At 45.4% G+C, this 24,034-nt stretch overlaps 1 protein-coding gene across 1 annotated transcript in view; it reads left to right on the plus strand.

Annotated features, from left to right (window-relative positions):
- The first annotated feature begins 1,255 nt into the window (after nt 1-1,255).
- slco5a1 (solute carrier organic anion transporter family member 5A1) overlaps nt 1,256-24,034 on the plus strand; it is a 39,691-nt gene continuing 16,912 nt past the window's right edge. The window contains exons 1-2 of the mRNA XM_079575727.1: nt 1,256-1,347; nt 1,823-3,149. Coding sequence (XP_079431853.1) covers nt 2,192-3,149 — 958 coding nt within the window. The 5' untranslated portion in view covers nt 1,256-1,347; nt 1,823-2,191. The remainder of the gene's footprint in view (nt 1,348-1,822; nt 3,150-24,034) is intronic.

The following is a 24,034-nucleotide window of genomic DNA, read 5'->3' on the forward strand; positions in this document are numbered from 1 at the left end:
AAGAAATCGTTTAGAAATGTTTACGAAGAAATGTTTACAAGCACTGCACAGCCACAGATTGTAATTTTCACAGCAAATGAATGTCCTCAATAATACATCTCAGTAAAAGAAGATCCAGCTATCACATTTTATCCTGTCACTCGTTGAGGGATAAACTTTATCTAAGACTATTCTACACAACATTTACATCAAAGACTTTTGCAGTTTCGAACCCTGTCAGATCTGTGAATGTCAGTATCCACCAGGCTGTCAGGAAGCTGAACTCTCCCCTGCCCTCCCACTAATTAGCCTTTTGTTTTGCTCCAAGGGTTAGAGGGTTATACTGAGTGAGAGTGGGCCTATGTGCAGCACTACATATGGGAAACTAGCAGCTAACTGAACTGAACTGAACTGAACTGAACTGAACTGAACTGAACTGAATCGATGAAAAAGTGTTAGTGGTTAGGCTAAAGGGCGAATTATAATAAATTGCATAGTTTGCAATCCCAAATTCTTAAGCTTCCTTCTTATCTTTAAACCTACAAGTGGTTGGCAACCGGTCTGTAGCTTTACCATTGTCTTCTGTGGCTGAGATCAGTCACTGCTGGATCAGCAGGGTCCCAGCTGTCCTCATGACGTGTAGCTAGACCACCACCATCCGGACCTTGGGCAATATGGTTCACGAAGACCAAGAGACTAAATGGCAAGCAAGACAAATTATTCAAGATGGACAAAACATAAAAAGAAATACAGAGACATTTGAAATTATACGAGTTTGGTTTTGGCTGTCTGACACTCACACAAACGAGCCATTAGCCACAAAACCCCGAAGGTTAATAAAGAACTACAAATCCCGGTGCGCCAGCGAGAAAAACAACGGACCCCCACGATTGAGGTGTTTGGGTTCATCGGAATCTTTTCCTTCAGACAACATCGGTATTTATTGCTCTCTGCATTTTCAGACCGTTAATGTTTTTTTTTATGTTTATCGTTTGGCCAAATATTTTATGGTATTCAATCATCATGACATATACGATGTAATTTAACCTAGTGACAAAAAGAACCCTACAGCCACGTGCTTAATCAGTATAACAGAAGCTTGTTTCACACCGTAACACGCAAATACAGAAATATAAATACAAAAGTGACATTTTCAGTGTTCCCTGAAGTGTTTATATTCAGATTTGACTCAAACTAGCCCACTAGCCTGACCCCCCACGTGATATTGCACACAAAAAAGAACGGGTTAATGTATTTTCCTACCGTACGTGAAGGGCGCAGTAGCAGCAGCAGCGCCACCGCATCAAACGGCTCATTCAGTGAGTGGCCGCCGCTTAGACAACAACAGGCTACCTCCCTCAGTCCTGGGTAAGCCCTCTCACATCTCCGCTATTCTTTATTACTCTCAACTTTGACCAAAAACAAGCTTTTTTTTTTTTTTACAAAGCTAATGCACACGCTTCCTTCATTTTTACTCATGGTCGCGTTACGATTCTTTTGAAAGTGATCACTGAGACGTTTGTGAACGGCGTACTCTTTTGTTCTCCTTTGACCATCAACCGGGTGATATTTACTTTTAATCGCGGCGACACTGTGACATATTTGGCATTTGATGACTTGGACATTGAGCTACGATTAATGTTGAATTATTATTTCATTGTGTCATGTTTATTGGGCTGTTATAACGAGACATTAACTGGGCAATTGTGCCATAACGTTAGAAGTTAAAACATCCGAGCTGTCATGTGAAATAATCGCCTCTAAACGTGGCTACTCTTTAAAACGTGGGTTATACAGTATGTCTCAGTTCATGTTTTCTATGTTTTTGTATGTTTTCTCATAGGATGCTGCAAAGCTATGGGACAAAGGAATCAAAAACACCTCCAGGCTGCTTTCTAACATAGAGCCATAAAATAAACAACTTAGGTTAGGACATGCTAAATCCTTTAGATAATTAATAAGTATTATGGTCACAGATGAAATAGATTCATAAGATATAACTTATTTGCCAATATTCTAGTGATGCTTTGGACTCCAGAGTTGAGATACCAGTGTCGTCATTGTTTAGTGGAGGCTGTTTTGAGCTGATGTGCTGCCAGATCAGCTGTAGTAAGACATGAACAGGAGATGCACATAACTAAAGGGGTGTAGTGCGCCCCGGTTTGATCGGCAGGGCACAGTATTAGCTCTTGTTGCGGCTCACCGTGTCCTCATGTCAGCCGAGCCAGGAAGAGCCATCCCCAGCTGCACCATGACTGACCACGACGACACTGGAAGTGACTTGTCCGAGTCTCTGGAGATCAGAGAGCTCCAGGACCAGTATGTGGACCCTGAGAATAGCTTCAAGTCCAAGAGTCTGCCTATTCTAAACGGACCCTGTGAGCAGGACAAACAGGCTGAGGAGCCGCGGCTAGTGGTGACTCATGTGGACCAAATCAAAACACCAGACTCAAGCCAGGCAGAGACACCTTCCTCTAGGACGGACTTCTCCCCATCTGCCTCCAGCATGGTGGGGCTCAGCAGCTCTCTGCCTGTGGAGGGGCACAGAGGAGCAGGGGGTAAAAAACTGGGCTTTTCCCTCGCACACCTGATCCGAATCCCAGCTAGAAAGTACGTGCAGGTTATCCTCCGAGACTCCCGCTGCTTTCTGTTCTGCATGTGCTACCTGACCTTTATTCAGTCCCTGATGGTTTCGGGCTACCTCAGCAGTGTCATTACCACCATTGAAAAGCGTTACAGCTTGCGCAGCTCCGAGTCTGGCCTGCTGGTCAGCTGCTTTGACATCGGCAGCTTGCTGGTGGTCGTCTTCATCTCTTATTTTGGGGGCAGGGGTCAGCGGCCGCGCTGGTTAGCCGTGGGTGGTGTGTTCATTGCCATAGGGGCAGCGCTCTTCTCCCTGCCACACTTTATCTCTCCCCCGTACCAGATCCAGGAGATGAACTCGTCTGCAGGCCATGAGGGCCTGTGCCAGACAGGGAACAGCAGCGGGAGAGACATGCTGGACGTGTCGTCCTGTCCTCGTGACCAGGAGGGCAACGAGCACAACCTGTATGTGGCACTGTTCATCTGTGCACAGATACTGGTGGGCATGGGGTCAACGCCCATCTACACCCTCGGACCCACGTACCTAGACGACAACGTGAAGAAGGAGAACGCATCTCTCTACCTAGGTAAGACAATCTAAATAATAGCACGGGGCATTGAGCCAGAGAGGAAATCACTTACACTGTGTAATCCATTTTATTGCCTTGGCTGTGAGTGACATTTACAAAATGGTTTGAATTAGGTTAGAGCACAAAAGCAATAAGGTGGTGACAATACAACTTCTGTTTTCATTTCCCTTGCACAGCCTTTTGGGCCACAAATCTATCTCAAAATTAATTGAACAGTGGTCCTCGATATGAGCTTGTTTTTGCCCTTGTCACATATAAGGTCCATCCATCCATCCATTTTCTTCCGCTTTATCCGGGGCCGGGTCGCGGGGGCAGCAGTCTCAGCAGAGATGCCCAAACTTCCCGATCCACACACACTTCCTCCAGCTGTTCTGGGGGGACCCCGAGGCGACACCAGGCCAGCTCGGAGACATAGTCCCACCACCGTGTCCTGGGTCTTCCACGAGGCCTTGTCCCACTAGGACATGCCTGGAACACCTCCCGCGGGAGGCGACCAGGAGGCATCCGAAACAGATGCCCGAGCCACCTCAGCTGGCTCCTTTCGACGTGGAGGAGCAGCGACTCTACTCCGAGCTCCTCCCGGGTAGCTGAGCTCCTCACCCGATCTCGGAGGGTGCGCCCAGCCACCCTGCGAAGGAAACTCATTTCGGCCGCTTGTATTCGCGATCTTGTCCTTTCGGTCATTACCCAAATCTCATGACCATAGGTGAGGGTGGGAACGTAGATCGATCGGTAAATCGAGAGCTTTGCCCTCCGACTCAGCTCCCTCTTCACCACGACAGACCGATACAGCGACCGCATCACTGCTGACGCTGCACCGATCCGTCTGTCGATCTCACGCTCCATCCGTCCCTCACTCGTGAACAAGACCCCGAGATACTTGAACTCCTCCACTTGAGGTAAGGACTCCCCACCGACCTGGAGAGGGGAAACCACCTTTTTCCGGTGGAGGACCATGGCCTCGGATTTGGAGGTGCTGATCCTCATCCCGGCCGCTACACACTCGGCTGCAAACCGCCCCAGTGCGTGCTGAAGGTCCCGGTTTGTTGAAGCCAACAGAACAACATCATCTGCAAACAGCAGAGATGAGACTCTGAGGCTCCCAAACCGGACACCCTCCGGCCCCTGGCTGCGCCGAGAAATTCTGTCCATAAAAGTAATGAACAGAACCGGTGACAAAGGGCAGCCCTGGCGGAGACCAACACGCACCGGGAACAGGTCTGACTTACTGCCGGCAATGCGAACCAAGCTCCTGCTGCAGTCATACAGGGAACGGACAGCCCTTAGCAGAGGGCCCCGGACCCCATACTCCCGGAGCACCCCCCACAGGGCACCACGAGGGACGCGGTCGAACGCTTTCTCCAAGTCCACAAAACACATGTGGACTGGTTGGGCGAACTCCCACGAACCCTCGAGCACCCGACGGAGGGTATAGAGCTGGTCCAGTGTGCCACGACCAGGACGAAAACCGCATTGTTCCTCCTGAATCCGAGGTTCAACTATCGGCCGGATCCTCCTCTCCAGCACCCTGGAGTAGACCTTACCGGGGAGGCTAAGGAGGGTGATTCCTCTGTAATTGGAACACACCCTCCGATCCCCCTTCTTAAAGAGAGGGACCACCGCCCCGGTCTGCCAATCCAGGGGCACTGTCCCCGACCGCCACGCGATGTTGCAGAGACGTGTCAGCCAAGACAGTCCTACAACATCCAGAGACTTAAGGTACTCAGGGCGAATCTCATCCACCCCCGGAGCCTTGCCACCGAGGAGCTTTCTCACCACCTCGGTGACTTCAGCCCCGGTGATGGGCGAGCCCACCTCCAAGTCCCCAGCCTCTGCTTCCTCATCGGAAGACGTGACGGCGGGGTTGAGGAGGTCCTCGAAGTACTCCTTCCACCGTCCGACGACATCCCCAGTCGAGGTCAGCAGCCCCCCACCCGCACTGTACACAGTGTTGGTGAAGCACTGCTTCCCCCTCCTGAGGCGCCGGATGGTTTGCCAGAATTTCTTCGAGGCCGACCGATAGTCTTCCTCCATGGCCTCCCCGAACTCCTCCCAGACACGAGTTTTTGCCTCTGCGACCGCACGAGCTGCAGCACGCCTGGCCTGCCGGTACCTCTCAGCTGCCTCAGGAGTCCCACAAGCCAACAAGGCTAGGTAGGACTCCTTCTTCAGCTTGACGGCATCCCTTACTTCCGGGCGCCACCACCGGGTTCGGGGATTGCCGCCGCGACAGGCACCAGAGACCTTACGGCCACAACTACGAGCAGCCGCATCAACAATGGAGGAGGAGAACAGAGTCCACTCGGACTCCATGTCCCCCGCCTCCCCCGGAATCTGGGTGAAGCTCTTCCGGAGGTGGGAGTTGAAGACCCCACTGACAGAGGGATCCGCCAGTCGTTCCCAGCAGACCCTCACAACACGCTTGGGCCCGCCAGGTCTGACCGGCTTCCTCCCCTGCCAGCGGATCCAGCTCACCACCAGGTGGTGATCGGTTGACAGCTCAGCCCCTCTCTTCACCCGAGTGTCCGAGACACGCGGCCGGAGGTCAGATGACACAACTACAAAGTCGATCATCGACCTCCTGCCTAGGGTGTCCTGGTGCCACGTGCACTTATGGACACCCTTGTGCTCGAACATGGTGTTCGTTATGGACAAACCGTGACTAGCACAGAAGTCCAATAACAGAACACCACTCGGGTTCAGATCGGGGAGGCCGTTCCTCCCAATCACTCCCTCCCAGGTCTCACTGTCGTTACCCACGTGGGCGTTGAAGTCCCCCAGTAGAACAATGGAGTCCCCAGTCGGAGCACTATCTAGTACCCCTCCCAGGGACTCCAAGAAGGCCGGGTACTCTGCACCGATGTTGGGCCCGTAGGCCGAGACAACGGTGAGAGACCTGTCCCCGACCCGAAGGCGTAGGGACGCGACCCTCTCGTCCACCGGGGTGAACTCCAACACGTGACGGCTGAGCTGGGGGGATATGAGCAAACCCACCCCAGCCCGCCGTCTCTCCCCGCGGGCAACTCCAGAAAAATGGAGAGTCCAGCCTCTCTCCAGGAGTTGGGATCCGGAACCCAAGCTGTGCGTGGAGGTGAGCCCGACTATATCTAGTCGGTATCTCTCAACCTCCCGCACAAGCTCAGGCTCCTTCCCCCCCAGCGAGGTGACGTTCCATGTCCCGAACGCCAGAAGCTGTGCATGTGGACCAGGTCGTCGAGGCACCCGGCCTCGACTGCCACCCAGTCCTCTTAGCACCCGACCCCTACGGATCCCTCTGCGGGTGGTGGGTCCACAGGAGGGCGGGCCCACGTCGTCCCTTCGGGCTGTGCCCGGCCGGGCCCCGTGGGCAGAGACCCGGCCACCAGACGCTCGCGTTCGGGCCCCAACCCCAGGTCTGGCTCCAGGGTGGGGCCCCGGCTGCGCCATGCCGGGCGACGTCTCGGTCCTTGATTGGTGTACGTCCATAGAAGTCTTGTGAGCTGCTCTTCGTCTGACCCATCACCTCGGACCTGTTTGCCATGGGAGACCCTACCAGGGGCATAAAGCCCCAGACAACATAGCTCCTCGGATCATTCGGGTACTCAAACAACCCCACCACGTTAAGGTGGCAGCTCATATAAGGTATTATGGAAAACATGGATCTCCTTTTTTATTTTCAAAAGGATTAGGATTGGCTTGGATTAGATTATGTTTTTCAAATGAATGCAGTGATCTCTTAAGCATCATATTTGTTTAAATAAGTGCTCATGAGTAATGGTGTAATCTATATTCGGCATACACTATCTCTGAATTGTCCACGGCTGCATGTGACCAGTGCAGAGACATGTGCCGCATGTGCGCAGCAAAACCCTGAGAGTTGAAGATTGCGATCATCCCACCGCGTTCTGTCCCTTCTGATTTAATCTCCGCGGCACGCAACCTCTGCACCGCGCTGAGGTAAATACAGAGAATGCAATGTCAAGCTCAGACCAGAGGCACCTGAGAGAGGAGCAGCCTGGATGGAGCAGAACTGGGTTGGAGATGATTTATGTTCCACTATTTCATACGGGGTGTATCTGATGCTTCCTAGTGTGTAGCACAAGTTCCTCCAATGTCCTTAGACTTGCATCCCCTGCGTGCTCTTAAATAGAAATAGTGCTGAACATTATCGTCTGTAATTATTGCAATTGCAATTAGATTTTCCATTTATAACTTAACGATTCTGTTTACAATGCACATTACGTACAGATAAAGCAGCATTAAGACCCAATGGAGGAGTTTCTTTTGTTACTGTTATCAGAGGAGATTGTGCAATAATTAATAATTGCAGACTTTGCAATTTACAACATTGTGATTTTTATATTTTCTTCCAATTCAATTCCTAAAGTTAAGCATATTTCCACTCCCACACATTTTAATACAGCAGCTATTTTCTAATTTATCCCGTGTGCTGCAGCTTCAATTTCATTTATGGTTATTGGCTAGACACATCATGCATAGCTGCCATCCACAGTAGCTGTCCATAACTCTGAAGGCGACTGTAGTGGAAATGATCCTTGGACTTTGAAGTGGGGGTTACTGGGACATGGGGCGCCCCTCAATCTGCTGCAGTGTCTCATAAACACGGCGCCGTCCCACTGACCTGTATTTGCTCCACAGTAACATGATGGTACGTTCATTATTAATGTTGTGCCATTAAGCATTACATGAACAATGTGCAACCACAATTCTTGAAAAAATGGGGCACTGTGTAAAAAAAAAAGAGAGAAAAAAAAGACATTGAAACATGACATAAACTGCATAACAGTGTGCATACAAATTGCCAAAGAAACATAGTAGTTATCTGGACAGTCCGATATGACCCGATATATCTAAATCAAGGTTATCAGACGCCAGTCATGTCAAGCTGCTTTTAGACTCTAAAATGTGGCACATTATTATCCACCGTGCTGACAGCCTCCAGTCTCCAGCACACTGCCCAGGCGGTGGAGCATATTTGCTATTGAATGCTCTCCCCGGCTGCTCGGCTGCCCTCAAGACCCTGCATCGATCCGTTTACTGCATCGCAGGGAGCCAGTGCTGCATACCGTGGAGCTGTGGACGGAGACACAGTAACAAGACTTACTTCTCTGCCTTTACAAATGCATCGGGAGTCAAGGAGTCAAGAGGGTCTAGTGAGCGCTGAGATCCACAAAGAACAGTGATTGTAATTGTATGTAGCTTGAAGTACATGACACGGCGACCTTGCCTGCTTTTTTTCTTTGTAATCGCTCTGGGACAATGTGTTCCACCATTTGACAAAACAGACGTGCTCCTACATGCAATTAGCAATTTTACTGGGACGCTTGGGTGATTACAGACACTTCCTAAAGTAACCATTGAGGAACAGCTGTAGGTGGTTTGACTAGATCTGTTACACAATCTTTTTGCTGTTTGCACAAGCCTGTTTACTCTTGCTTTTTAATGAAAACCCAAAGGGATTGATATTAATGTATGTGTTTTTATTATTGGAAACTACGTTTGATATATTCATATTCAAGTCAGTGTCGAGCACATCCAATTTGAAATGACTCAAATATAGGCCACGCATATGCTAAGGGGTTCCCTCTATTTTCACCTAGAGGGGTCTTTTTCCATCCCATTAATAACTCAATTTGCAGCGGCCCAAAAGGGAGGAGCGGCCCGCGTTTGTAGGACGTTCACACTGAGGGGTACTTCTGGTGCCCTTAGAGCCTGATTGTGAGTCTGTGTGTTGTAGAGTGTGTTTCTTTGTGTTCGGATGTTATCTTTGTATTTGTGCGCATTCCCCTTTTGAGCCTCTTGTTCCCTACCCTGGCCCCATGTCACTATAGCAATGTGATAGCAGTGGCCTCTACCTCTCACATAATTCTTACAGTAAATTGCCTGTAAAGAAGGTACAAGGTCCTGGCTCTAGTTTCAAAGCAGCCACCCACATCCACTTATTGCTGTGACAGTTTTACAACATGGCATTTTTGACGTTACCATGGTGAACTGCACTCTGTTTTGCATGAACATGGCTGGTGGTTACATGTCGAGGTTGGCGTCTTTGAGAAATTCAACAACAGTGTGATCCAACTCACAGAAACGCACGTGAGGCTGAAGGCTTTCTGTTGTATGCCCATTGGCTGTCTTTTGCTGAACAAGTCTGAGCTATGTATAACAGCTGGTGTTTAATATGAATGCATTGTGAGGAGTTAAGCTACTGCCAGCATTTCTTGAGTCGGTTTCCTTACGTTTGCAAGATAAGACAGAACTGCTACAATTCAGTAATGTAGATGAAAAGGTCAGTAATAGACCAAGGAAAAAATAGTTATAGTCTGGATTCTTAGCCCTTTTTTCTGAGACTGTGGCTCTTTGGACAGAGCACATTTCTGGCCATAATTGTCTTACTTTTACAGGGCATGGTTAAGGTTAGGTTACGGTACATTGTTGTACCCGTATATAAAAGTGTCCTCTGCATTTGCCGCTGAGGTGATCCTTCTCCAGGTCTCTCTTGACCCATGGTCATAATAGCTGGGCACCTGTCTTCAGAAGCTTCTCACTCTTGCAGTCAGAAGCAATTCAGGTTAAACACACAAACTAGACGTCTATTTAAATTCAGGCCACTCTTGAAGCCATGGCTCAGGACTGCCATAACTCCAGGACTATTTTTAAATGGCAAGAAAACATTTTTAGCAAGAGGCAATGAACCACTGTTTCCGTAAAATATAAGAAAATGTCAAAACCTATTTCCATTATTGAACACCAGAGCTTGTAAACCTGAATAAACTGATTTATAAGCTGTTACTACACACACTTTATAAGCTGTGGCGTCTACATAATGTTTCTAACCTGACTCTCCTTTTACATTAGATCGCCCACGCTGTGCTGGCTCTTTACATGCTCTGCCTCTTTCATATGAGGATAAGGTTAATTGATTCGTCCTAGCTGTCTGTCCCCACCCCCACCCTTTCCAACTCCAACTCCTGTCAGTGCATTTACTGGTCTTTACTGAAGTAACATAGCAGCTCCTGCATTATTAATCTTTCATTAGATGCTCGTGAATAAAAGCTAAGATGTCCAGACTCGCTGACATAACTTTGCTTCTTGCTGGACACAGCGGGCCTGTAGAGGAGACTGTTTATTTACTGAGTAGGTGGGAAGGGGTGGTGTCTGCCTGTATAGACGCATAGTGCACATAGGTGCTGGAGCTCTCCCTCGGACAAATTTAGAAAGAACAGTTGCTCTGGAAGGGTTAAAAAAAAAAAGGAAAAGTGACATGCTGTACAACGAAGAGTTCATGAGTATGGGACAGGTGGTTACAAAAGAAAAAGCAAAACCAAACACACACAAAATAAGAAATTAAATCTAAAAGTACATGAAGACCTCAGCCAAGGCACTGGTTCAATCTTGCAATATAAAGAATATCCCAGATGTCCTCAATATGGTGTCCATAGCAAGAAAAGTTGAAGAAGACCTTATAATTCAGGGGTAGATACTCTTCTCATCGAGCCCCAAATAATTTGTGTTGCTCCGATACCAGTTTTTCTGATCTGACACTGATACATTCAGAGTATTCGCCGATACCGAGTACCAATCCGATACCACTATAGAAACAATAGCGAAGCCTGTAAAAAATTATGCATAAACAAAGTCTGTGCACTGTGATTATGCTGCTTGATTCTATGAAGGCAACATTTAAAAAAAAAAAGATACAAACGCTAATTTGATTATTTGGGGTTTATAGACTGTATAGCCCAAAATCACAATTTGGTATTTGAGGTTTATCAAATGAGTTTAGGTACTCACTGATACCGATACCAGGAAAATCTGTGATTTTGGCATAAAATCTGATACCAGTATCAGTTTCAGAACAACTCTACAAATAATAATCATGACCTTTCTTAGATTTTCATGCACATAGTTTCAGAACAACTCTACAAATAATAATCATGACCTTTCTTAGATTTTCATAGCACATAACATATAATCGTGCACAGCTGTTGGTTCTTTCTCACTCACAAATGCTTTATGTTTGCGTTTGTTAGTCAGTGCAGTGTCTCGCTTCCATTAAACAGTGTGTCCTGTTTTGCTCAGTGGCAGCCAAAGCAAATGCACATAGCACATACACACAGAGATAAACACACTGCTCCCCAGAGACGTCTGCTGCATTTCTGCCCCCTCAGCCTCCTCGGCCTGACAGATCAACTTTCAGGACGGGCACACGTTTGCGCCTTCACACACTGGCACACGTATAGAATCATATAGCAGCCGCTTCCGATATCGCCAAGGTCCCTACTTTGAACACTGTGTACTGTACCTAGTACAAAATTACCTCTGAGTACTGTTAAAGCACAATTCATTTTTTCAATCTTCCACAACATAATGACCAGGTGCAGGGGATTTACAAAGTCAAACAGAGGCATTACAGGTCAAAAAATATAATTAAAAGCCATCACAGTAGCATTTTTCTGTACATTTGCGCTAACAGTCGGAGGGTCATAAAGGATGAGGAGTGTGGGGTTTTCACTCTTAATTTAACTTGACTAATTGGGTTTTACAGTGCTCTGAATTCACTTTGCTAAATTTGCTATATGCTGCGGCGCTGTCCCTCCTCTGGGCTCTTGAATCATTCAGTAGGAACGATGTATAAAGTCGAGAAAGAAGAAAGCGTGGGAGTCAATTTTCTCTCCAAAGGCAGCGGCCCTAACTGTAACAAGCAGGCTGCGGATGTCGTCGCCTAACCCCCTGGTTCACCACTGACGAGGGGCCATTTTTCAGCATTGTGGCTGTGTTTGTTTTGACCATGTGGGGAGGTTCCTGGGGAAATGCCACGAGGGCCGTCGGCGATCGCAGGAACACTTTGTCTTTTTAACTGCGTTGAGAGAGTGCGGGGGAATAATGACATTTTTCCTTTGTTGGCTGTAGCTTTTTGGTCCACTAAATCCTCCTTGATCCCCGGCTTTCCGTGGCCCGGGCCTTCAAATAAAATATTGTCCCAAAATAGAAGGGAGGCTGGTTTATTGGCTCTGATTAGGAATTGGGTTCCCATCTATTGAGCGCTTTAACGGTTTAGATTGTAGATAAGCAGTGTTGAGCCCGGGACAGCCATTGAATTCCTGAATTGAGCTTTACTTCCAACTAGAGGAGTAGCCAAAATATTTGAGTGTAAGATTTTACTCAAGATTTGATGTAAGAGAGGGTAACCAAATGTTTTTAAAAATATTGATTAGTTTACACAAGTACAAGTAAAAAGAGTAAATTTAACTACTCACATCTGTTTCTAACAAATCTTGCATTCAATTCCTTGTTCATCTGGTCTCAACTTTTGTTTTTTTTCTTGCTTTCTCAAACACTCGGCTGCTGCATGTCTTCCATGATTAGGCTAATCCGAGTTGGAGACAAACATGTTGTCCACTGCCAGTCCCATCCAGTCGGGAAATGGAGTATTTTCCCATAATTCTCAGGCCTTTATCTGTCCTTACTAGAAGGAATCAGCCCGGACTGTATGTTCTGTCATAGGATTCCAGTGCAGGCATATCACAGTCAGGTACATTACGCTCTTATTATTCAGCAAAGTGCGATGGTCGGCGTTTGCACCCACACAGCCCTCCAAGTCACTATTCAGGATAGTCTCAAAGGGTTTTTTTTGTTGTATTTTTTGGCCTGAGAGATGAAGAAAAATATCTCCATGCCCTCTCAGTGTTTAGCTGGTTATTGTTCTGCTTGACCTCTGCTCTTCTAACATCGAGACCGAGGGAAGAAGAGCCTCTTGGGAGCAGCGTTGATGGCATTTGCATAAAACCAATCTCCGCCTCTGTAAAATGAAAAGCATTCTCATCAAATTATCAATGCGTGTTTTAACTTGTCTTTGTGGGCGGCCTCTCTCGAAATTTTTTTTTTTTTTGCTTGTCCTTAAGTCCCACCCCTTAAGCACTGTTTCTGGGCAGAGTCCCTGTATGACCAGTAGTGTCATCTGATTGGTCAGATAGTCACTTCTGCTTTCCAGGCTAGAGACGCTCCTTTATCACTGTCTCCACTGTGACAAACTTGACTTACAAATAACCCTTTATCTTCATGGAAAATGTCAGCAGTTTTAATATATTGTATAACGCTCTCTTGTCTTTTGTCTATCATTGTCATGGTAAGAGACATTTATTGCACTTTTCCACCCTCCTCAAAAGACCATTATGTCACTTGATTACATCACATTGTAACAAAATGCCAGGCTGAAACATAGCAGCACAACGAAATGCCACTGTAAGTTACTTCGTGACCGCTGCTGTGGGTTTTGTAACTTTGCTGACCTTTCGCTCAACACCAAATGGCCCGTAGTAAAGCAAAGCGTACCATTCAGAAGAGCTTAAGGCTTTCTCTATTGTTGCATGGTAATACTCCTGTGTCCTGTTTACATATACTCACTTAAAACGGGCACGTGCCCCCCTCCTGACCTTCAGCTGTTGCCCTACTGTGCAGGCTGCTCATAGCAAACCCATCTGTGTGTTCGGAGCTTCCTGGAGGGACAGCAGCCTTCTCTCAGAAAGAGGGATGAGTCTGACCTCCGCCTGTGGGGCACGCACACACATGCTACTAGCACGCTAACACGCCCCTCGCAAGCGTTAACTCCACACATGCTAACCTCGCACACATGCTAACAGAGTCAAAACACATGCCGCCGGTGCTGAGAAATCGGCCTGCTGCTTTCACCAGTCTCCAACATGACAGTAAATGTAGCGTTAAGCTGGTTGTGCATTATATAAGAAGGATATTACGAGATGCGAGGGAGATACAGCTCATTGGGAACACTTTGTTTTGACTGGAACTGTCTGCATACATTAGCTGACGGTTTAGGAATGGGAGAATGGGCTTTGCATATTATGTGAGGGTTACAATGTGAAGGGCGCGTGTGATATTCCAGCAGTAAAGAAATACTACTTGCTAAACATTTCTCCATAACATTTGTGGATGAAAATTGATTGTATTGCTCTAAGAAGTGTATATTTTTGGTAGAAATAGTGACAGACCAAGGCCAAAAATAACACATTTTGTTGACGAACCGTAGTGTCACTGAATTCTGTATCTTTCAAACTCTAAAGAAACTAAAAAAGTCCAAAATAATCATCATCATGCGGACATATTGTGACATATTGAGATCTTGTGCAGCCCTAGCAAAATTCAGTCCCTCAATAAAGCTTTTGTGGCTGAATTGATCTCGGCCGGTATAGACCAAAGTGGCTGAATGCAGCGAGAGGAGCGGCGGTGCACCTGCAGTGGGGGTGGTGAGGTCTGTATAGCTTTGGGGGGTTGTCATGTGGAGCACGGGGCTAAGTGTGTGTTGAAGGCAGGGATGGCGTTGCTTTGTTTTCCTCTGAGCGTGCGGCGCTATTTGAACATCTGTGCCTGTTTGTAGACACTGCAGAGAAGTGTAGGCCACCAGTGACAACACAAGCGCTATGCTACTGTCACACTGTGTGGGAGGCACCTCCCGTACCTGAAAACAACAGTTACTGCAAAGGGGACTGTGCATTTGCTGGGGACTTGCTTGGTAAACATGAGATAATCTTAGCTAATCGTGTAGTTGGTTCGGGCTTTATCCGCAGTGATACAACACAATTCAATCTGGCCATTGTTGTCACAGAGCTTCCAATAGATACACATTTACAGAAAACGCCATCGTAATTCGTTACTGAATGTCATTTTTGTGAGATGACTTTAGACAGCTGAGTGAAACTGTAGCAGTGTGTGTGATTCTAAAAGCTTAGTGTATGAAGGTGTGAACAGTTTTGGAAACATTAACATTTGAGAGAAGAGAGACAAGAATCTCGTGAAATGTAGAACATTTTTGTCAATGCACAATTAAACAACACAATTAGACAGATTATTTAGGTGTTTGCAGCCTTTCTGATTGACTTTTTTTTGTTCTGCCCGTTGAATGGGAATTGAATACGATTGATTTTGCAGCCCTCTTTTAAGCCATATTAAACTTTTTTTTTATTTTGTATGCAATGAGAGTTCATAGTAGTTTAAAATTGAAGGTAAAGTCGCCTTTCTGCAGACCGAGCATGTGTTAGCTAGATCACTAAACCACTTCCAAGTTCCTAGCAGCCCTCGGATACAAGTGTTTTCAGCTGCCGCGAACGCGCCACATTTCTACAGTGATTTTGGACCACTCACCGCCTGCTTAGTGCGCGCAGCTCTTTCACAGATTCTTGGCATTGCCGCCGCACACCATATTGCTGTCCAATTTCAGTGAATGAGAGATGCTGAAAGGCTGCAGGTGCTCCCATCCTGTTCTAAATGCCACACTCCCTCCCGATGGGGTAAGGCGTCTTTATAATGTAAGTTAAGGTTCACAAAGATCCTCATTCACTGCACCATCAGCTGCCACACGCTAAAATGCTGGTGCTTAATCAATTCAAAGACAAACAAAGCACCCACAAGCTTGTTTTCCTAACAAACTGTGTGTGTTGGCAAGAAGCAATTAAGTGGCAAGGTTCTCTCTAAATTGGCTGCAGACTTACTGGTATGAAGCGCTACTAATTGTCCAAATTTCTTCAATAAAATAACTCCTACTATAGGCTTTGTCGCACAAAGAGGGGAGCTTTTCTTCTGAAAAGCATGAACTCAGTTAACTTGCGAGAGATTAATTTGAGTCGAGGACAGCGGGGGAATAGTTAGGTAAGAAATAACAAGGTAAGTGGGTCTGAACAATTTAAGAATAAATACCACAGGTTTGAAAGGGAATTAGCACATTTTTAAGGCTATTCAGGGCAGCGGAGCCTGGATTAGCTTTTCACAAGATCACTAAAATTATGTAACACTACTACTATTGCTAAAAGTGCTTAATACTAATGCAACTTTTAAAGGAATAGGCCACCGTTTTTACATACTAAAATATGTTCTTACCTCACTTTAGACGTGTTAATATATCCCCGTCTGGTCTTTGTCCGTGCGCTCTGTTACGCAAACGGAGCACATACGCAGCCTCTCCCACATGTCACATAGCTCCGAAAAAGCTCACGATAGAAGCTACCAAGCTCTTCCACGTGTTCCCTATTTAAATAAAGTTACGTGAAGTGTTTTCATGCTAAGTATATTTACACAGAAATGTAACATGTGAATTTTATAAGCAGATAAAAAGGGGGACTATATTGTGAGGCGTAATGATACGAGGAGCACAGCGTCCGCGTAGTAACTCCTAAAGACTTCCCCCGCTCACTTCCGTCAATAACCTTTAGGAGTTACTGCGCGGACGTTTTACTCCTCGTATCATTACGCCTCACAATATAGTCCCCTTTTTATTTGCTTATAAAATCCACATTTTACATTTCTGTGTAAATATACTTCGCATGAAAACACTTCACGTAACTTTTTTTAAATAGGGAACACGTGGAAGAGCTTGGTAGCTTCTATCGTGAGCTTTTTCGGAGCTATGTGACATGTGGGAGAGGCTGCGTATGTGCTCCGTTTGCGTGACAGAGCGCACGGACAAAGACCAGACGGGGATATATTAACACGTCTAAAGTGAGGTAAGAACATATTTTAGTATGTAAAAACGGTGGCCTATTCCTTTAACACCCTACGCTAGGGCTGAAATATCTAAACATCTATTTGCAGCTTTTCATTTTGCGATTTTGATTGCGCTTTATCTTGCAGCCCTACTTTGCACAATGTCCAAACTGGATTTGCATTTGTTGATTTCTAGATGAGCATTCTCAAAAATATGCCCATAACCTTCACATACTATCCTATACACATCAGCAGAACACTGTCAAAGAAAACATGAACTCTTTTGAGACATCAATATAATCCATAATACAGGATTTCTGCAGATTTTTTGTCCTGACATGGCTGAACCCATTTACCTGTGATGACTAATTCTCAGAATAGCTGGGCAATGGTTACGTAAGAAATACAAAAAAAAGGGTATAATGGTTTGGAAAAGTCAGAGTCTGAAGTGTGAAAGTATGAAGAATGTGAAAAGGGCTTTGTCACATTACGTCTGACTGACATTCAGGCACCAAAGAGAGAGATTGCTGAGCTGAGTCCATTTGAATTTGAAGTTAATTTGGATCTAGATTTCAATATAATGTCACTCCCTGACTGTGTCCTTTTTTTAAAAAAACGTGCGAACCAGTAACTTACATTGTCACTTACATTGATTAACAGTGGTGGAATGTTTGGGACACAAAAGAAAATCACAAAATCCAAAAACGAACGACAAAAATTGAAATACTGGGAAAGAAAGGCCACATAAAAAATGAAGACATTACTTTGACTGGCGTTCAGCCCCTAAAGAGAGCGCTGGGCCTTTCATTTGCCTGTCACTTGGTGAGAAGTGAAGCAGAAGGGAAAGGGAGGAAGGATTTCCAACCGTCTAATAAATAATGCTGTATAACGTCCCTCGGCCTCCCATGGCCATGCCTTGACTGACATTAAAGCGAAATTGCTTTGTGCTCCCTTCATTCACAAGAATCCTCCCCCACAATCCAGATGAAGGAAGGGCCCAATACGACTCTTAAGACTCTGCAGTCTTTTGATCCGTTGTACAATTGGTTGTTTTGACAAAACATTGTAAACAGCCTATACCTAGAAGAGATATGATCATATGAAGATAGATATTGTGTTGCCACTGTGTCAGAGTCTCCATTAGTGTAATGTTAAACTTATGGAGATTTTGAAATGTATAATACTCAATTATGCTTGTATTGTGTGTTCTTTTATCAATGGTGATCTTGAAGATATTCCACTGCTCTTACCAACAAAATACCTCTCGATCTGGGACTCTTTTGAATTGGAGAACATTAGAATTTTATTTTATTTAAATGTCAAATGCAGATATTGTAACCAGTTTTAATGCAGCCTAATTGCGGGGCCTATCTGCATGAAATTAAAACTGGCTTGTTGTGTTCTCTATTACTGAATTATAGAGAAATCATTTTCTCACAATAATATAAAGTAAAACAACTTTATTCAATCATAGAGACACAATTATTGTCTAACGGACTTAAATCTACAAGATAAATATGTCTAGTTTGTGGACCCAATTTCTACAGAATTTAAAAGGTTTCAATATATGACTTTTCAGTGACTCGCCCTCCATCTTAAGTCATTAATGAACTCACAGGATGCTGTGAATGCAACCTATGAAAGCTGCTAGCTAAAAGCAGCCACCTTTAACTTTGTGAGACTCCATATTCCCCACGCACTGACTTTAAACCTTTGTGAAGCCGACAGTGATGGATTAGGGGCCCCAGTCACATGTTCAAACAGATGAACAAGCTGCTTACTGACCCAGCATGCATCGCTGGTCCCAGCTCTGCTTCCATCACCAACTTGCTCTTGATTTTTATGACTTTGCCTTTTTGGATTTCTATACCGTGCACTGTCCGGCCCCTTCGGCCCATTTGAGTGCACTTCAGCAGCAGATTTGTCAGATTTTCACAGTCAGCTCTGATCCCCGAAGTCTTAAGCTAGCATCAATATCAGCAGAAAGTGGTCATGTGGAGGGAGTGAGGATCCGTGACCCCACGCACAAAGTTGTACGTCATACGGAGTGGGCAAATAGGAATCCCACAGGAAACACCTCAGTAATAAAAAGTGCTGTGTGTAACATTGGGGCACTATATCTCCTTCAGAACTATTAGACATTCTGTGCAATATTCATCCATGGTAAGCACTTTCAGGGGCGCCTGCAACTGAATGGCTATAGCAAGCATTAGATCCAGTATTACATCACAGCTCGATGGTCCAAGGTTCGAACCCCGTGTCTGCGTAGGTTTCCCCCGGGTACTCTGGTTTCCCCCACCACTAAAAATCCTTGCATTATGGTGTATACGTATGTGAGAGTGAGTTGCTGGTAGTGGTCAGAGGGACCGATGGCCCAAATGGGCAGCCTTGCTTACGTCAGTCTACCCCAGTGGCTACAAAGTTAGATTACTACATGCATGTAAAAATGTCCCATGTAAAGCACTATGTGACCATGTCTGTGAGAGGTGCTATACAAATAAAGTCCTTTCCTTTCCTTCCTTCCTAATCTTAAGTTTTAGATCAATGACATTTATCCCTAACTTGCAACATTTGGGCCAGAGTCAGATGATCAAACAGGCGTTTTCAGACATCTTTGTAGGCACCTTTGGTAACAGAGTTTAATAAATTGAGAGAGCTGGATACATTTTGATACACTGTTCCTCCTAAAACTACATTTGAGATTTTTAACAACTCTGTAGTGAATAACACCTATTTGTTAAGGTGGCAACAGACTGTGCTTATGTCTCACCTTCATATTCATCATTTTCTTTGATTAAAAAAATCACTTTCTAGTCTTCATAATTAAGTCCAATGACTTGTAGCCTTGCAAGAAGGTTGAAAAGACAGACCATAGTTGCTCACTTTTTTCCAAACCACTCAACCAGACAAAAGTCATGTCTCCATTGTTATTCCATATATTATTAATGCAGACAGCGTGTTCTTTCACACTTTCGTTGACTGCCGAACCATAGCGATGTCTCAAACTGCCACTGAGGAACAACTAAAAATAGAGAATCCCCTCCACTCTCTTTTTCTAAATATTTGATTTAGGGAAGTGAGCTCAGGGAACCCCTGCTTAGAAAGTAAAGCAGCGTGCATGAAAAATTGATCAGTGTTCTGCTGTTTGGGGCCTTTCTGTTGCGACAAAGAGTTTGGATTATTGCACTGCAGTGAATTGGCTTCTAAGACTTTCACAGATGACAAGAAATGAAACCCTCTCTACTCAAGTAATGTATGCTATTAAGCCAATGTCATATTTACCTGCTGAATTGACCAGTTAATCTTGCCTCAACAATAAAAAGAAAGAAAACATGTTGGTTTCTGAAGTAAACACTAACACACAAGTGCAGTCATTTGCATATTGATGATGGAAAACATATAAGTTGCTTTATTCTCCCTTGGGACTTGTTGCTTGTCAATACAGTGACAAGTCCATCATTGGCTCTTGACCTGTAGTCAGAAGTGAATGAATAACTTTACCTCTCCTGTCAGTTGTCTCTGTGAATGCTTAGCTTATCTCATAGATTTATGGACTCCGTCTTCACCTGCCATTGGTGCGTGCGTCTCCTATTCTAGACTCATCACTCATGCACTTCCTGACCTGAATATGGATGAGGCTGGTTCACAGGGTCACACTCTGGCATATGGAGCAGAAGGCTAAACAAGGAGGAGACAACCGTAGCAAAGGCCTCTGGCTATGCCCTTGTGACGAGGATGTTTTCAGGGTTTATCGGCGGAGGTGAGTTCTTACACAAGGGTGCTGCTGATGGGTGGCCCGCGCTGTGATTTTACTTTGATGCTGCTGTGTGTTGCGTTAATGGAGTCACGTCTTCCTTATGAAGTCTGAGCTGTACCACTGTGTGCTGACTTGGCGGCAGGATCAAGGTACTTAACTGTACTTTATCCATTAACATATCCCACACATATTCTGTATTTGAGCTCATGTTAAAAGGCAGGATCTGTATTACACTAATCTTAAGCTGTGGCCACACACTTTTATCCTGCTTTCATCTTATCTTAGCTATTACACAACCTTTAAGTTCATTTGGTCTGGATTCTGGAAATACACAGGTTTCAGAAAGTCAGGGCAGGTCTCATTTAATTATTTGATTCATCATTTAATGTCATGTCCATTGGCCATGTCCATCTTCCCCCATTCTGTTGCTCTCAATCACAGTTGCACTGTTTTTTTAACCCTGGTGAAACTCTAGGTTTGTGGTAAATTCCATTTATTGTACATTTCAAATAAAAGTAACTCTATGTGTTGGTTTATTCAAGGACTTCAACATAACATTGGATTAGATTGGTGAACTTGCTATACATAGTGTGTGAAAACCAGAAACAAAGTGTGTTTTGTGTACAGTAGTGGGTCTCGGTGGATATGACATTCCTCCACACAGTGATCATCCAGGGTTGATTTAACACATGGAAGAAAGTGACCCAGTTGTACAGCTGCCTGCTCCAGATAGTTGGTAGTGAGAGCTGAATGAGTTTCCTGGTGTTGTCACGCTTAGTGCAATGGGTTTGTGTGTGCTGACTGAGTGAGGACCGCAGGGGAATATGGTTCACCGTACCACAAGTGTCTGCACAAGCTCGCATAGCTTTTCTTTGTTTTATGTGCAGCCTGTAATCACAGAGTTCATCTCCTGCACCTGACAAAAATGTTGTGAACCGTAAAATAGCAGCTCATAGTTCCCTGATGTGTCTTTACCAGTGACCACTTCTGAGAGAATGTTAGTTCCATCTTTCCTGACATATTCTCTGTACAGACACATTGCCCCCTTTCACCTTATGTTTAATGCAGCGCCTGCCCAGTCATGCAGTACAGCTCCCTGTCTTTGTGTGTTGTGTGTGGTTGGATGTATCCAAACAACTGGTGCATATTAATCCATTTGTCCCACTGCCCTCTCTCTGCCTCGGAGAGGGGCCATGGTTCCTGTATGCCCTATAGCTAAAACTGTAAGGTAAGAGCTTGTAAGAAGACACTGCTTCGTCAGCAAGTTGCCATGACAATGCCGTCGATCCCAGTTTCATTGTCTTTCTGAGTGGGGAGGGTCATGGGACTGATCCTATACACAGGGATATATGGAGCCCTGTGTTCGTGAGCCACTCATCCTCTGTCTTCAGCTGTGGCCCCAGTCATTGTGCACACTTCACTTATTTAAGTTTTTCATATCTGAGGTGTCATTTATGAAAACTGACTCTGATTATGTAAGAAGAATATAAATCTGCCTGGACGCTAACAAAATGACAATAAGCTTTAGAGGTTACAATGTCTCTGAGAAAAACACACAAGGTTGCTGCGTGCTGCCAGCCATCATTCCCAGACTTGTTTGGAGGCTGACTGAGCTACGTAAGCTAATAGCCAGAAGGAACGCTACATAATTCATTGAAACTAAGTTTGAAGTCAGAGAGCACAGAGGAATTACAGATTACACATACCTCTGCACTTTATAACAAACATCCGTACAAGAGATGCAAAAACTACTTCACTGTATATGGGCGTAAACAAGTCAGTACTCGCCTCTGTTTTCAAGCGTGATAAAAGTGCTACTTGCGCCTCAGTCTGCCCTTGACCTGGCTGTGCCGGTCTTTCATTTGGTTTGTTCCTAAACTGTAATGCATTTCAGTCAGAATTACTATTAGCAGAGATTGATTTGGCCGTTGCTGGCGTTGATTGGTTTGAGCGGCTGCTCTGCATTCCCCTTCAGCCTGGAGCCTGTGACTGCAGGAGTCTCAGGGGTGTGAGCTGAGGAGAACAGAAGGTCAGTGGAGATGATGGTGGGGGTGGGCTGCTCCGCCATTTTATTGTTATGGCTGAAACTCCATCACAGCCAAAGCAGCTTGACTGGTGTCTGAGGTACAGATTTTTGATAGAACTGCAATCAATATGATCTGATTAGTTTAAGGTGGTATTGTATAAATGAAAAGATAGCTAAACTTTAATGTTCAGTCCACCATTGATATTTCCCTGTAGCCACCTCAGCATTGACACATGTCGCCATGCTGCTGCTGTTTGTTGTATAGGTCTCACTCATCCCTTGGAGCTGAATGAGTCAGAGTGAGGCAGAGGAGGAGGCAGAGCCGCTCTCTGAAGGTTACATTCTGTAAAGGCACAGTGCTGAGCCAGCTTCGTCACTCAGTTACACAGGAGGATCAGTCGTTTCTCTGCTCCCTCTCTTCCCCAAACTCCTCAGCGGCTTTTATTCCCCCGTATGTCTGCCGCTCGCCACGCCTGATCACTTTTATTTCTTGTTATTGAGCCATCCCCCTTTCCTGGGCCATCGATCACACACCACGCCTAAAAGACTAAATTGGGGTCAATGATGGTCCATAAAAGCCTTTCACCTTTTTCTCCTTTACTTCTCTCCTTGATACAGTCGCACCTCTTGGTCACGTGTGGCGTGATGTGCTTCATGTGTGCTGCAGAGGCAAGAGGCTGACCTTGGGTGACTTTAAAGCCACCAGGTTGGAATGACGACAGGCAGTGGAGGGGCAGTAAATGGCTTGCCATGGGTTTTAAACAGCATTTAAAAACTATTCATGACACTTCAGAAAAGCTCAATTGACCTTGATCTTTAATGGAATCCTTGGTAAATGCACCATGGACCAAGGTGTCCATGGTTTAATTTACTTTACAAATAGTATTAGTTTTTATTTGGAAGCATTTAAAACAAGAACAACATTAATAATTATGGTACATTTGAGGAATAAAGTCTATAAAACCTTTAGCTTTTATTTGTTTTGTACAGATAGTGTATTGTGGACAATGCTGATGTTTAGACTGTTGACTTTGTTTGCAATAAAGAGATGTGGGAAGGTTTTTCGTTCCTTTGGTTAATAGTTTTGTTTTGTTTCATTTTATTTTATGAAACAATAAATAAATGTAATGGAAAACTCCCAATCGATTACCTGTGGTGTGAGGGGAGGTAAATGAAGCCTATAACTGTGTCCTTCACGTCCGGACACTGAAGGTTTATTGCTCAATAGTGAAAGTAAGCGAGTGGCTTCATACGTTCCTCATTGGCATGCACCCCTCGCTCCACAGCAGCCCGCCTCCACTGTGTGAGTGTTTGCGGGTGATGGAGCGCCACTGCTGTGCCAGCATATTCCTCAGCCTGATGCTGTGCCCTTCAGCCCGAGCTGCACCTCTGCATGCCTTTATCCCAAACTCAGTGATCCCTCCCGACCAGTGTGGAGCGGGCACACAGTCAGGTTTATGACCCACTGTCCTCCAGCAGACCAATGCTGTTAATGTGATGGATGGAGAGGCGCGGCGACGCTTACACAATCACACCAGAGAGGCCAGAAATATGGGCTGCCTCTCAGGGGCCTGGGAAAGGGGAGAACGTGGGCTAACCAGGAGAGCAGAG

Source organism: Gobius niger, assembly GCF_951799975.1.
Source record: "Gobius niger genome assembly, chromosome: 18".
Taxonomy (NCBI): Eukaryota; Metazoa; Chordata; class Actinopteri; order Gobiiformes; family Gobiidae; genus Gobius; species Gobius niger.